This window comes from Anguilla anguilla, chromosome 13 (genome assembly GCF_013347855.1).
Source record: "Anguilla anguilla isolate fAngAng1 chromosome 13, fAngAng1.pri, whole genome shotgun sequence".
Lineage (NCBI taxonomy): Eukaryota > Metazoa > Chordata > Actinopteri > Anguilliformes > Anguillidae > Anguilla > Anguilla anguilla.
In genome coordinates, this window is record NC_049213.1 from 40,956,468 (window position 1) to 40,968,967 (window position 12,500).

The 12,500-nt window shown below is 47.2% G+C and overlaps 2 protein-coding genes across 3 annotated transcripts in view; one reads left to right on the forward strand and one right to left on the reverse strand.

Moving 5' to 3' along the window:
- fam72a (family with sequence similarity 72 member A) overlaps window positions 1-3,857 on the reverse strand; it is an 8,766-nt gene extending 4,909 nt beyond the window's left edge. Inside the window, exons 1-3 of one of the 2 annotated variants that reach the window (XM_035387990.1) lie at window positions 3,712-3,857; window positions 682-765; window positions 142-219 (exon numbers count right to left, since the gene is read on the reverse strand). In XM_035387990.1, coding sequence (XP_035243881.1) covers window positions 142-219; window positions 682-746 — 143 coding nt within the window. In that variant the 5' untranslated portion in view covers window positions 747-765; window positions 3,712-3,857. Of the gene's footprint in view, window positions 1-141; window positions 220-681; window positions 1,795-3,711 lie in introns of those variants that run through there. The other variant, XM_035387989.1, reaches the window with a different exon arrangement.
- Window positions 1,883-12,500, forward strand: part of srgap2 (SLIT-ROBO Rho GTPase activating protein 2) — an 80,996-nt gene continuing 70,378 nt past the window's right edge. Inside the window, 2 exon segments of the mRNA XM_035387940.1 lie at window positions 1,883-2,012; window positions 3,066-3,489. Of these exon segments, the coding sequence (XP_035243831.1) occupies window positions 3,423-3,489 (67 nt within the window). The 5' untranslated portion in view covers window positions 1,883-2,012; window positions 3,066-3,422.

The window sequence follows — 12,500 nt, forward strand, 5'->3', positions numbered from 1 at the left end:
TGCATTGATCTCAACAGCAGCGATTATTTTCCGGGAAAAGTCACCTTAAGCAAGTAACAGATGCGGAAGACTTAAATCCGTCGTTAAGGTTTAACAAACTACAAACACATAACCAATACTATATTATGCATCAGTACTGACCATTTAAGACATGCGATATCTCTTAGTTTGCATTTACAACTGTCTGTGGAGTAGCAACTTGCGACGAAGTCGACAGTTCTGGGGGAAAAAGAGAATAACAGGTGGATTTTAAATATTGTTAGTTCATAATATTAAACTGAGGTCAAAAATATTAAATAACTTTGGTAGGATGAGAACCGTTATAGTTGCAGCTACTAGTACTGAATACCGGTTTAATCAGAGCATTATAAGAGGTAGTATATCATTATTCCATAAAATAATACAATTATGAGAGGTAGCTAGGTAGATAGACAAAGCAACAAGACTACTCGCCAGAGAACTGACGTTCGATTGATAGATAGCTAGCAAGCTAATCACCCATATAACGGCGATGCTTCGAAAAAAACATGTAAACCATGGTTTAAATCATTCCATGACTTTCCTACCACTATTTAACTCTTAACCAGATAACCTATATAAACTTGGTGTTAGATCATGTTTACGTACATAAAGAAGCAGCTGGCTAGGTAACCAAGAGCTAGGCTAACGTTAGCAGCTTACCTGTTCGGTGGTATGTCCGTCGAGTAAAGCTCAATTTCTGTGTCTGCCAAGAGCACGGCTTTCATTCCCCTCGTACAGAGTAAGCTGTCGCAGAAAATACAGCTCACCTCAGAGACACATTTATTTTTGAAGTTGGATGTAGACATGAGGTTTCGGCTTTCCTTTCCGAGTAAGTTATGAATCCTGATGCCGGGTTTCACTGGTTCCACGGTACCGCACTCAGTGCTGTCAATGCAGCAGCTCATTGGCTAACACGCTAGCTAACGTTAGCGAGATTGATACGCTGCAGGTAGCTATCGATAACTAGATATCTAACCGTAAACGGAGAAATTACCTTGCCAGTTAGCATATGTAGCTAACTAGCACCAGGCATTGGCTGATGGCACTACCGAGTAAGCAAACAGTGTACGCTAGCAAAACAATTTCAGTATTTCACGACTATATCTAACGAAGCAATCTGTGCTAACAAAGCATAAACCTCTCTCGTATAGGTGCTTTGTCGTTTTTTAAATAAATTGCTGTAACGATTAGAAAATAAGTGAGATTTTAATGCGGAGCTAGCTAGCATATGTGTTTGTTTATACCTTCCTGATTCAAAAGCACTGGTTGGAAACTTCCTGAAACAATTTCAAACTGTACCATCTCACATTCTGATTGGCTCACGGGACTCGCAGCCAACACACCATAGGGCACGTCAAAATATTTTTAGGAATCTGATTGGGCGATGTCAGGGAGTTTAACCAGATCTTCAATTGCTATTGGTACAAATATCAACTGCTATTGGTACAAATATCAACAATCATTACGCACAAACCAATGACTTGACTTCATTCATTTTTCTGTCCTGACACAGAATACTTATGTAGCAAATGTAACCGTTCCATTCATCAGTGTGGCACTCGATTTGCGCTTCATTTAATCCCAGGCTATATTTTCTATCCTTTCACAGGATTGCTGTTATTTAATGTTAAAATAAGAGAGCTGCAACCGCGGCGCCGGAGAGCGTCCATGGTTAAACCCTATGGGTTAAACCGCGATTTGCCTCTTACTCGGACCATCCGTACTTTCATTGGTTGGTATCAGGAACTGGCAAGGAAATCGCCTCCTTTTCATTGGATAAACGTAATTCCTATTACAATTGGCCAAATAATGTACCACTTCTACCATTTTCAGCCAATGGTGGGTCCCGGCAGATTATGCTCCATGGAAAGGGGTGGGGTTAGTTTTTCAGACTTTGGAAAAATGTTCGAAAGTTGAAGTAATGAGGTGGACGTAGCGTGGGTTTTGCGGAGATTAACTTTAATTAAACCAAATGGAAACCTGCATCCGAGGTAATGGTATTTGTATTACTCCGTTTAACCGCATGTGCGATATATGGTTATTCATATTTAATATTAGAAACTGAAGGGAAAATTGTGTTTTGTGAAACTATTAAAAAAAGAGGGATGGATCGATAGATAGTGGGATGACTGGTGATAACCCGCTAGTTATCATTCAGTGTAGAGATAGCCATTTAGCGAAGTACTAGATAGTTGGTTAGTGAGCTCGTTAGAAACGCAACGTTATTTGAAGGGTCCGCGGTGATGGACACGGAGCACTTTTCTACATTTTCCGCAAGTAATTAGAATGAGGAAAAACTATTTTTAAGTGTAATAGGCCCAAGCACAGTAGACTATCTGTGATATTTTATAGCGGATTTTATAAAGCAGTTAACTTGCTGTAGAAAGTCAACACGTTTTATAGAACCATAACTTGTGTGAGAATAGGTTCAGCCGACTAATTGCATGTCTGGCAATTGAAAGATGTTGGTAGGAGATACAAGTGTATGCTCGTGTTGCAAAGGTTGCTAGTTAGTTAGATATTGATTTTTAGACCGTTAAAATGTTAAGATTGTTTGGGCAAGCAATTTTGGCAGTGAAAGCTCTTCGTAGCACCTCCTTGATATTTCCATAGAACACGTGTGGCAGAATCCAGTTAGACTGAAACCTCAGCTCTACTTCTTTTGTGTAATTAAAAAAAAGATTATATAGAATAGTTTAAGTGTATAAAAAACACAATTGTGTTATAATGTAATGCGACTGTTTACAGGGAAGGGGTGGAATATTGGATTTAACAAGGTAGCCAATTTTAAGTCCCGAAAAACTCCCAGCGATAGTGATTATTGAATGATATGTGGCATTGACTCTGGTGATATCCACTTTTACAGGGCGTATAGTTACAGGCTAGTAGTATTGAATCCCATGTGTTTGCAGTTTAATTTCAGCCTTCGATCTATGAACTGTCAGCATGAATTGTAGGCTAATTATGCGCCACTGTCAACATGGTGTTGCAGTGAACGCACCTCGTGCGTTTTTAAACAAACCCAGTCCTTGTCTATGTTTCAGAAGGAAGACATCCACTACATGACACCCTGTCTGCGCCAGTGTGAATGGTCGCGATCAGGAGAAACTTTTGGGACACACGGGACTCGGCAGTGCTCGCAGGCATATTTTTGTTGCACGGGAATGAGACTCATCTATTTTTTGCTAAACACCTGGTTTTTAAAAACCACTGAAGAATACGACGGCCTGATAGATCTGATGATGCGGGCGGATTGAGCATTTACAGCCCGGCGTCTGTTTGCTTTGCTGCAGTTTCCGTGTGGAATTCTTTTGAGCCGATTTCTACAGTTATCATCTGCGTTGAGTTTGTTGTAATTAACAGCACGGTTACTGCCAGTGTTAGTAGCCTAAATCACAGAGATGACGTCTCCGGCGAAATTCAGAAAGGACAAGGAGATCATAGCGGAATATGAAACTCAAGTCAAAGGTAAGAACTCTTTCAAGTTACCACGTCCTCTTGAAAAGACGGGGCTAGTCCTGCTCTAGGTTGTTTCCTCACTCCTGTGATGTAGGGATTTCACTAACGTGAATACTGAACTGAGAAATATATCTACGGCATAGGCTATACACCCACAATTATATTTCTGCATGGTAGCCTACAGTTTCCACATATTTTAGGTGGTGTTTTAGAAATCGTTTTTGTGCCTACCTGCAAATTGTGATGCATTATATCCCAATATTGTGCTGTATTAAAACATCTCCGAAAACGCTTTTGTTGAATCTGATGTGTGGAAGGCATGTGTTCCGCTCACAGTTCGTAAAAGGATGGTTTTCAGAGTATTTGGCACTTCAAGCTGATCGCTTAACCCACTGTTGTAAAGGGAAGTTATTATCAGTAGCTGCGTAGTAGCCGACTGAGCGAAAGCAGGGCGTTTTCTCCCGCGTCCCCCTACATATGCGAGCGTGTTGCTGTTTTATTAAAGCAGTGTTTTTGATGTAGCCTATGTCATCGCAGTTGACGCCGTGGTTTTATGTTTAAAATGAATAGGAAGGCAACACGTTGGCCAGATCAGATGGCTTGTGCGCAGAGTGTACCGACGGTCAAGGACACGCAGGATTTTTCGGGAGGCATGAGCTCGCTCTTACACGGGGGAGAGGGGCGAGGTGCTGTTTTTCGGTTAACTGCTTGTTTACTGAGGCTCCAACACGGGTTCTACCACAACCGGGGAAAACTGCATTTATTGAAAGGACTGTGGTGTTACGCATGCTGCTTGTTCTTTGGATTGTGTTAGTTGAAAATGAGTAAAATTCCCGTTTCCGCCCACAGGAAGACGGGTTTTAGGCGGCGATAGTAACAATAACCTCCTTTTCCCGTGGGTACACACGCGCACGTTCGCGTCTCTGCCAGCGCGTGCTTTAGTTCTACTACAATAATGCTATTCGTGTCCTCATTACCTTCATAGTTTGAAAATAGTTTTGTGCCGATCATTGCATGTCCATTGTCCTTTATTTCCTTAAGCAGTTTCTTTTTCTCCAACGCCTGTGTGCTTACATGGCCCCTATGGTACAAAGGAAACTGGTCAAACTGTAAAATGAGTACATGAAGAATGATTATTAGCCCTTTTAAAGACATCATTCGTATCCACTTCAAAACAAATCATACTTAAAATCGCCGCAGTTTGATCTGGGGACAGATTTGCCCTCAGAACCGACGATTCTCAGAAAAATCTATATCTTATCTTAAAATTAATCTAGTTTGTTGAGCGTTTTTCCCTAACTCGTGAAATGCTTGTTGAGTATGGAAAGTGTCCGTGGATCGACTTCCAAGCTAGTTTTTATCAGCTTGTCATTGGTCAGCTTTCTCACGGTGTAAAGCATTTGAACAAAAGCATTGACTGTTCTGGTTTTGCAGTTTTGTGAAGACGTTGCTTGTTAGGACATTGGGTTAAGTTACTTTTGATAGGTGGGGTCCCAGACTCTTTAATAAGAGTGTGACCAAGAACACTTGACTGAATTAATTTATTAGAAATAAATATTCTGTCATGCCAAACTGGAGGGTACTTGAGACCTGGAAAGGGCTATAAAGCTGTCGTTCTTACACAAAGCTTCTGTCTCTGAGGAAAGGCTGGTGCTCACAGCTCAGTAACATTGGCCATGGGAAAATGACCCCTTAAATCATGTCAACAAAGACGGACAGACCAGTCGAGCTGCATGAGGTCTGGTGGACTTGGGTAGAATATTGTGTCCTAGGACGTTCCGCATGCCCACCACTGGAGATTGCTTTGCCACCAGAAGCAGATGTACAGCGTTTATAACGATATCTAATATGCACGTTACCAAAAACTATCTTGTATAACAGCCGTAATAAATCGAGCAGGAAGGAGTTACAGTAGGGAAATAAAATATTTAAGTACTCAAGCTGGGACTGCTCTGGAGTCAAGACCAGTAGGTGGGAGTGGATGGGAGTAGGTGAGAGAAGGTGAGAGTAGATGGGAGTGGATGGTAGTAGGTGAGAGAAGGTGGGAGTAGGTGTGCGTAGGTGAGAGTAGATGGGACTAGGTGTGCGTAGGTGAGAGTAGATGGGAGTAGGTGTGCGTAGGTGAGAGTAGATGGGAGTAGGTGTGCGTAGGTGAGAGTAGATGTGAGCAGGTGTGCGTAGGTGAGAGTAGATGGGAGTAGGTGTGCGTAGGTGGGAGTAGATGGGAGTAGATGCGAGTAGATGCGAGTAGATGTGCGTAGGTGAGAGTAGATGGGAGTAGGTGTGCGTAGGTGAGAGTAGCTGGGAGTAGGTGTGAGTAGGTGTGCGTAGGTGAGAGTAGATGGGAGTAGGTGTGTGTAGGTGAGAGTAGACGGGAGTAGGTGTACGTAGGTGAGAGTAGATGGGAGTAGGTGTGCGTAGGTGTGAGTAGATGGGAGTAGGTGTGCGTAGGTGAGAGTAGATGGGAGTAGGTGTGCGTAGGTGAGAGTAGGTGTGCGTAGGTGAGAGTAGACGGGAGTAGGTGTGCGTAGGTGAGAGTAGATGGGAGTAGGTGTGCGTAGGTGAGAGTAGATGGAAGTAGGTGTGCGTAGGTGTGCGTAGGTGAGAGTAGATGGGAGTAGGTGTGCGTAGGTGAGAGTAGACGGGAGTAGGTGTGCGTAGGTGAGAGTAGATGGGAGTAGGTGTGTGTAGGTGAGAGTAGATGGGAGTAGATGTGCGTAGCTGAGAGTAGATGGGAGTAGGTGTGCGTAGGTGAGAGTAGATGGGAGTAGGTGTGCGTAGGTGTGCGTAGGTGAGAGTAGATGGGAGTAGGTGTGCGTAGGTGTGCGTAGGTGAGAGTAGATGCCCCCCCAGTGTGCAGTGCTGGGGGGCATGTCTGTAACAGGCGTGTCCGTGTATCTGTGGAGAGCAGGGCAGAGGCTCAGTCGTGTTCCTCTGACATTGCCCTTGTTATCTCTAATTACGCGTCAGGATCTGTGTGTGCCTGAGACATGACTGTGAAGGCCCTGAGCATGGCTCTGTGTTCTGTGAAGGCCCTGAGAGGGGCTCTGTGTTCTGTGAAGGCCCTGAGAGGGGCTCTGTGTTCTGTGAAGGCTCTGAGAGGGGCTCTGTGTTCTGTGAAGGCCCTGAGAGGGGCTCTGTGTTCTGTGAAGGCCCTGAGCGGGGCTCTGTGTTCTGTGAAGGCCCTGAGCAGGGCTCTGTGTTCTGTGAAGGCCCTGAGCGGGGCTCTGTGTTCTGTGAAGGCCCTGAGCGGGGCTCTGTGTTCTGTGAAGGCCCTGAGCGGGGCTCTGTGTTCTGTGAAGGCCCTGAGCGGGGCTCTGTGTTCTGTGAAGGCCCTGAGCAGGGCTCTGTGTTCTGTGAAGGCCCTGAGCGGGGCTCTGTGTTCTGTGAAGGCCCTGAGCGGGGCTCTGTGTTCTGTGAAGGCCCTGAGCGGGGCTCTGTGTTCTGTGAAGGCCCTGAGAGGGGCTCTGTGTTCTGTGAAGGCCCTGAGAGGGGCTCTGTGTTCTGTGAAGGCCCTGAGCATGGCTCTGTGAAGGCTCTGAGAGGGGCTCTGTGTTCTGTGAAGGCCCTGAGAGGGGCTCTGTGTTCTGTGAAGGCCCTGAGCGGGGCTCTGTGTTCTGTGAAGGCCCTGAGTGGGGCTCTGTGTTCTGTGAAGGCTCCCAGCTGCACTGGAAGTGGTTTCCTTCTCTCTGAGTGACGTGGTTTTGTGTGTAATGTGCGGCAGTGTGCATGTGCAACAGGTCCCCGCATGGCAGAGACCTCATGCAGAGACCGAAAGAAAAGGACGCTAACCCTAACGCTAAGCGCTGTGTGAGCTGCCTGCCCTCGTGCCGGGGAGCTGTTCAGGGGCGTTTCCAACATTTTCAGGAGCCGCCTCGATCACAAAATGGTGTAAATAGTGTCACGTTGTACCAAGATTCCTCTCTGGTTAAATGCGCTCCTTTATGGTTTTCAATGTGTTCGTTTCATTCTGTGTCAACTTGGCAACATGGTGCTGAATATACGGACTGAGATGGTAACAAGATGTTGCAAAATCAGCTGGGCGAATGATGGGTGAATGGTGGGCGAATGATAGGTGAATGACAGGTGCATGGTGGGTGAATGGTGGGTGAATGGTGGGTGAATGGCGGGTGAATGGTGGGTGAATGATAGGTGCATGATGGGTGAATGATAGGTAAATGGTGGGTGAATGGCGGGTGAATGACGGGTGAATGGTGGGTGAATGACAGGTCAGTGACAGGTGAATGACAGGTGAATGACGGGTGAATGGTGGGTGAATGACGGGTAAATGGTGGGTGAATTATGGGTGAATGGTGGGTGAATGGTTGGTGAATGACAGGTAAATGGCGGGTGAATGGCGGCTGAATTATGGGTGAATGGTAGGTGAATGGTGATCTGGCACTTCTGCTGCGAGGCTTCGCATGTGTTGGTGCTTTACGTTGCTGAAAGGGGAATGTGTGGAATTTCTGCGCAGGAAGTCGCTGCGAATAGCGCCAGTCTTGAGGCAGTCCGCTCGCTGTAGCCTCCTTCTGCCTGTCCTAAATCCTCCGCTGCCAGTCCCCTGCAGCGTCTGTGGAAAACCACAGAAGAAGATAATGCCCACGCTGCCTATCTGGAGACAGCTGGCCATTGAGTAATAATCATCTCTGCTTTCCGCGGTGTGCCTAAGACGTTAATCAGCACTCTCCCAGGAAGCCATTTGTCATCTCCTGGGGAATGAGTGTAAATCTATACTCCATATCAATGCTGCGTTTCTCCTGAGCCCCCCCCCCCCCCTTTGCGTAGTTTTGATATGTGACATATGAGATGATATCTGAAGGCAAATTCCTTTCACCCTCTTGTTCAGTCTTTATTGATTGTGAAAATAAATTGTTATGGCTGTTTTTCCGGATCTTTCAAACTAGAGAGTGTGAGAGGGCGGTGTGAGAGATGAATAACATCTCCCTGCAGCCCCCCCCTCGCACCCCCCCCCCCCTTAAATTTCCGGCACGTTACTCTGGGTTTTATTTAGTCAACTGAAGTCAGAAGTAGAACATTCCTGGGTTTAGAAAAAAAGATACTGGCTAAACACTACTGGGCAGATTTAGGAGAAAGGTGACCGGCCAAGCCTGCAGAAAAGACGGCTTCCTTTCCAACTGCACAAAGGAGTTAACTCCAGCGGCCGAGAGCACCAGCAGGCTTTCAGAGAAGGGCTAACCCCAGCCTGTTCTAAACCCCTGTTTTTGGAGTGTTAAGATTGATGTGATGGACGCCCCACATTCCTAATTTCAGCCAGTATCACCGTTTCCTCAGTATCCCGCCGGAAATTCTCAGAGGCCGCCCCCGTGATGGATGTCGAGATGGACGAATTTAAACTCACGTTATTGGAGAATAATAATCCTCAAGCAGGAAGACATGGAACAGTGGAGTAAACACTGGAGCCCCCAAACCGTGCGCGGGTCTTCTGAGTGATGTGCTGTGAAGAGCTGCCTTACCCCCAGGCTGAATTCAGACAACCGCTTGATAAAACACTGCCATCCCACCCCGGGCCCGCCATCCCTCCCCAGGCCCGCCGTCCCACCCCGGGCCCGCCATCCCACCCCCGGCCCGCCATCCCACCCGCCATCCCTCCCCGGGCCCGCCATCCCTCCCCGGGCCCGCCATCCCACCCGGGCCCGGTTTATTTATTTGGGGGGAAATCACATCCTGAGCAGATATTACTGTCTGATGTGTTCAGGTGTTAAGTGGAGCCCCACTGTGAGCAGTCTGAACAGGTAACACAGGGGAGTGATGGCACAGGTAACACAGGGGAGTGATTGCACAGGTAACACAGGGGAATGATGGCACAGGTAACACAGGGGAATGATGGCACAGGTAACACAGGGGAGTGATTGCACAGGTAACACAGGGGAGTGATTGCACAGGTAATACAGAGGAGTGATTGCACAGGTAACACAGGGGAATGATTGGCAGAAGTGATAGGCCTTTCTGTCTCTGTGCTTAAAGTCCCAGTTGTGTACAGGCTGGAAGGGTCATCTTTAAGGGTCAGGGGTTTATCTGAGCAACAGACAGCAAAGCTAGGGGTTTTCCCACAAATCCTGCTCTTCCAAAAGCCCACACCGCGCCCATCCCAAAACCCTACACCTCAGCCCCCCCTGCTCCTGAAACCTGTAATGATTTGTACGCATTCCCACGTTAATGCATGTTGGTTACAACGCCCCCCCCCCCCCCTCCCCAAAACTCCACCTTGTTAGTCGCCTCTAGCGAATGGGTTATGGATAAATGCAGGACCTGGAAAGCAGGTCTTTGCGTCGGGCTGTCTCACCGATCGATGAGATCAGTGTGATCGGGCAGCTAATGAGATTTCTGTGGCCCTGATGGCTCTCTGGCCGATAATGACTCACTGAGCCTGGGAACCTCCCCACATCCCGCTGGGCACTGACTCTGGACCAATCAGAATGTCTGTCTGTGTCTGTACATAGAGGCTGTTTTTCTGATTCAGACAGTGGCGCGTGAGCGTGTGAGTGTGTGTGTGTCTGTGTGTGTGTGTGCGTGCGTGCGTGTGTTTGTGTGTTTGTGTGTGTGTGTGTGTGTGTGTGTGTGTTTGTGTGTGTGTGTGTTTGTGTTTGTACTATATTAAATGTACGAGTGACAGTGAGAGTGTTTATAACTGGGTCAGTAAATCACTTTGGGGGAAACCCTGTGAATGTTGAGTGAGCGGGCTGTGGGGGGAGGATTTCTGGCTCATTAGCACAGCTGGTTCCTCGTGGTTCTCTATCAGTGCACAGAAGCTGATCTTTGTTCTGCTGTGAGGTGCTCAGCCGTCTGAAGGCCGTTCTCTCTACTGTCCCCACTGACGAGCCGATGCAGGGCTTATCTGTCTCATTTTTAATGTCTTTACTGCAGGTCTTCTTTCTCTGTTAATCTGCCCATAAAACCAGGCGACACCCTCAGACCTCTTCTCTATGCAGTTCAGAATGGAGAGGAAGTCAAAAGCTTGTGTTTGCTGTGTGGTGCAGTTTCTTAATAAGTCATATGGCTCAATTTCCATTATGAAGGACGGAAATACATAAATGTGTGTGTGTGTGTGTGTGTGCGCATGTGTGCGTGTGTGTATGTGTGTGCGTGCGTGCGTGTGTGTGTGTGCGCTTGTGTATGTGTGTGCGCGTGCGTGCGTGTATGTGTGTGTGTGCGTGTGTGTGTGTGTGTGAGATTGCTGTCTGAGGCTCTGGGCAGGTAAAGGTAGCTGGTTTATATTCACTGTTCTGCTCCCAGGCCAGAGTCAGGCTGACTGTACTGTCTCATCCTCGGACCTGCTGACCTGTTTGATTAAAGCCGTAATGAAACAGCTGTGTGTCTGAGGCTGATCTTTAACACGGCCGAGCCCCATCAGTGCTCACCTGGGCGGGCTGTGAGTGGGGCGGGGCTTCTGAAGGGTGGGGCTCGGCAGGGCCAGGTGCTTTTCTGTGGTGTCGTGGAGACCGTGGCGTGGAAACGTAGGAGAAGTGCTGACTGTCTGAAATATCTCTCAGGAAGGATGTTTGTTTAGACGGAGAAGACACGGCCATTGTTGGCATGGAACCGAGTTTCCAAATGTGGAAACTGTACAGTGACTTACGAACTTCCTCACAGAAGGGCAGAGATGGCTGGTAATGAACTTCCTGAGTCTCTGCTTGCTCTTCTCATTTCTCTAAATGGAGGGGGGGTATGCTCCTTTCCAAAGTCATACTTGATTCAGAGATACGTAAGGAAGAGGGGATGCGTTGCCTCCCCCCCACTGAACTTGTGACGGGGTTCCCATGCCTGTCCCCCACCGAGTGCTCAGGCCTGTATGATGGCAGCCCTGGGGGGGCGCAGGGGGGGGTTGTGCTTCAGGTGTGTAGTGCAGACATTTGGGAGAGAAGATTTGGGGGTTGCCATCTGAGGTGTTTATGCAGCCAGATGTTCCAGCTGTCCTAATTAAATAATGTAAACAAACAGACCCCCTCCGCCCCGTGCGCCCCCCCCCCCATGCATTGTAGCCCGTGGAAGTTTGGCGTTTGCTCGAGTGATGGTAGGAGGAGCTTTAAAAGGCCCTGCCCCCTCACACGTCATGTGACCTGATCCGTGTCATGTGATGCTCTCTCCCTGGTGTGGGAGATCCATTGTTCGGCTGAAATGTGGTGTTCTGCAGAAACAATAGCGGGATTGTGGGGACCGCTCCATCAGCTCAAAAACACTTTTGTTCTGTACGCCCATCTCTCGTGCTTGGAAACCATGATTGTAAAGAGAGAAGATATTTGACACATTTATCTGGGAATGTTCTCTGAGCCACATTATTAAGAATCGCAGCAGTGTGATGTGTGAGCAGCCCATGTTCAGGCATTGTGTGCTTCCATTGTGTTCACATGTTCAGCGCTGTGTGTGGAGCTCTGCTATGAGACATCTCAGTGCAAACTCGAACATACCAACAAGCTTCACTGTCCATTAAATCGCACATAAATTAGAAATTGGTTCCAACGTTACATTGGGGCTCTGTTACACAGACAGAGTCATGCTTAACAGCAAATGACACGTAGGGAAGTAATGTGAAATCAATTTCTGTTTAACCAGGAAACGCAAACATCGTAAACACATGTGGACATGCGGTGTGTGTATGGTGAGAAATGACAGAGTATTGTATGTATGGTTGAGTGTGTGGTGAGAAATGACGGAGTATTGTATGTATGGTTGAGTGTGTGGTGAGAAATGACGGAGTATTGTATGTATGGTTGAGTGTGTGGTGAGAAATGACGGAGTATTGTATGTATGGTTGAGTGTGTGGTGAGAAATGACGGAGTATTGTATGTATGGTTGAGTGTGTGGTGAGAAATGACGGAGTATTGTATGTATGGTTGAGTGTGTGGTGAGAAATGACGGAGTATTGTATGTATGGTTGAGTGTGTGGTGAGAAATGACGGAGTATTGTATGTATGGTTGAGTGTGTGGTGAGAAATGACGGAGTGTTGTATGTATGGTTGAGTGTGTGGTGAGAAATGACGGAGTGTTGTATGTATGGTTGA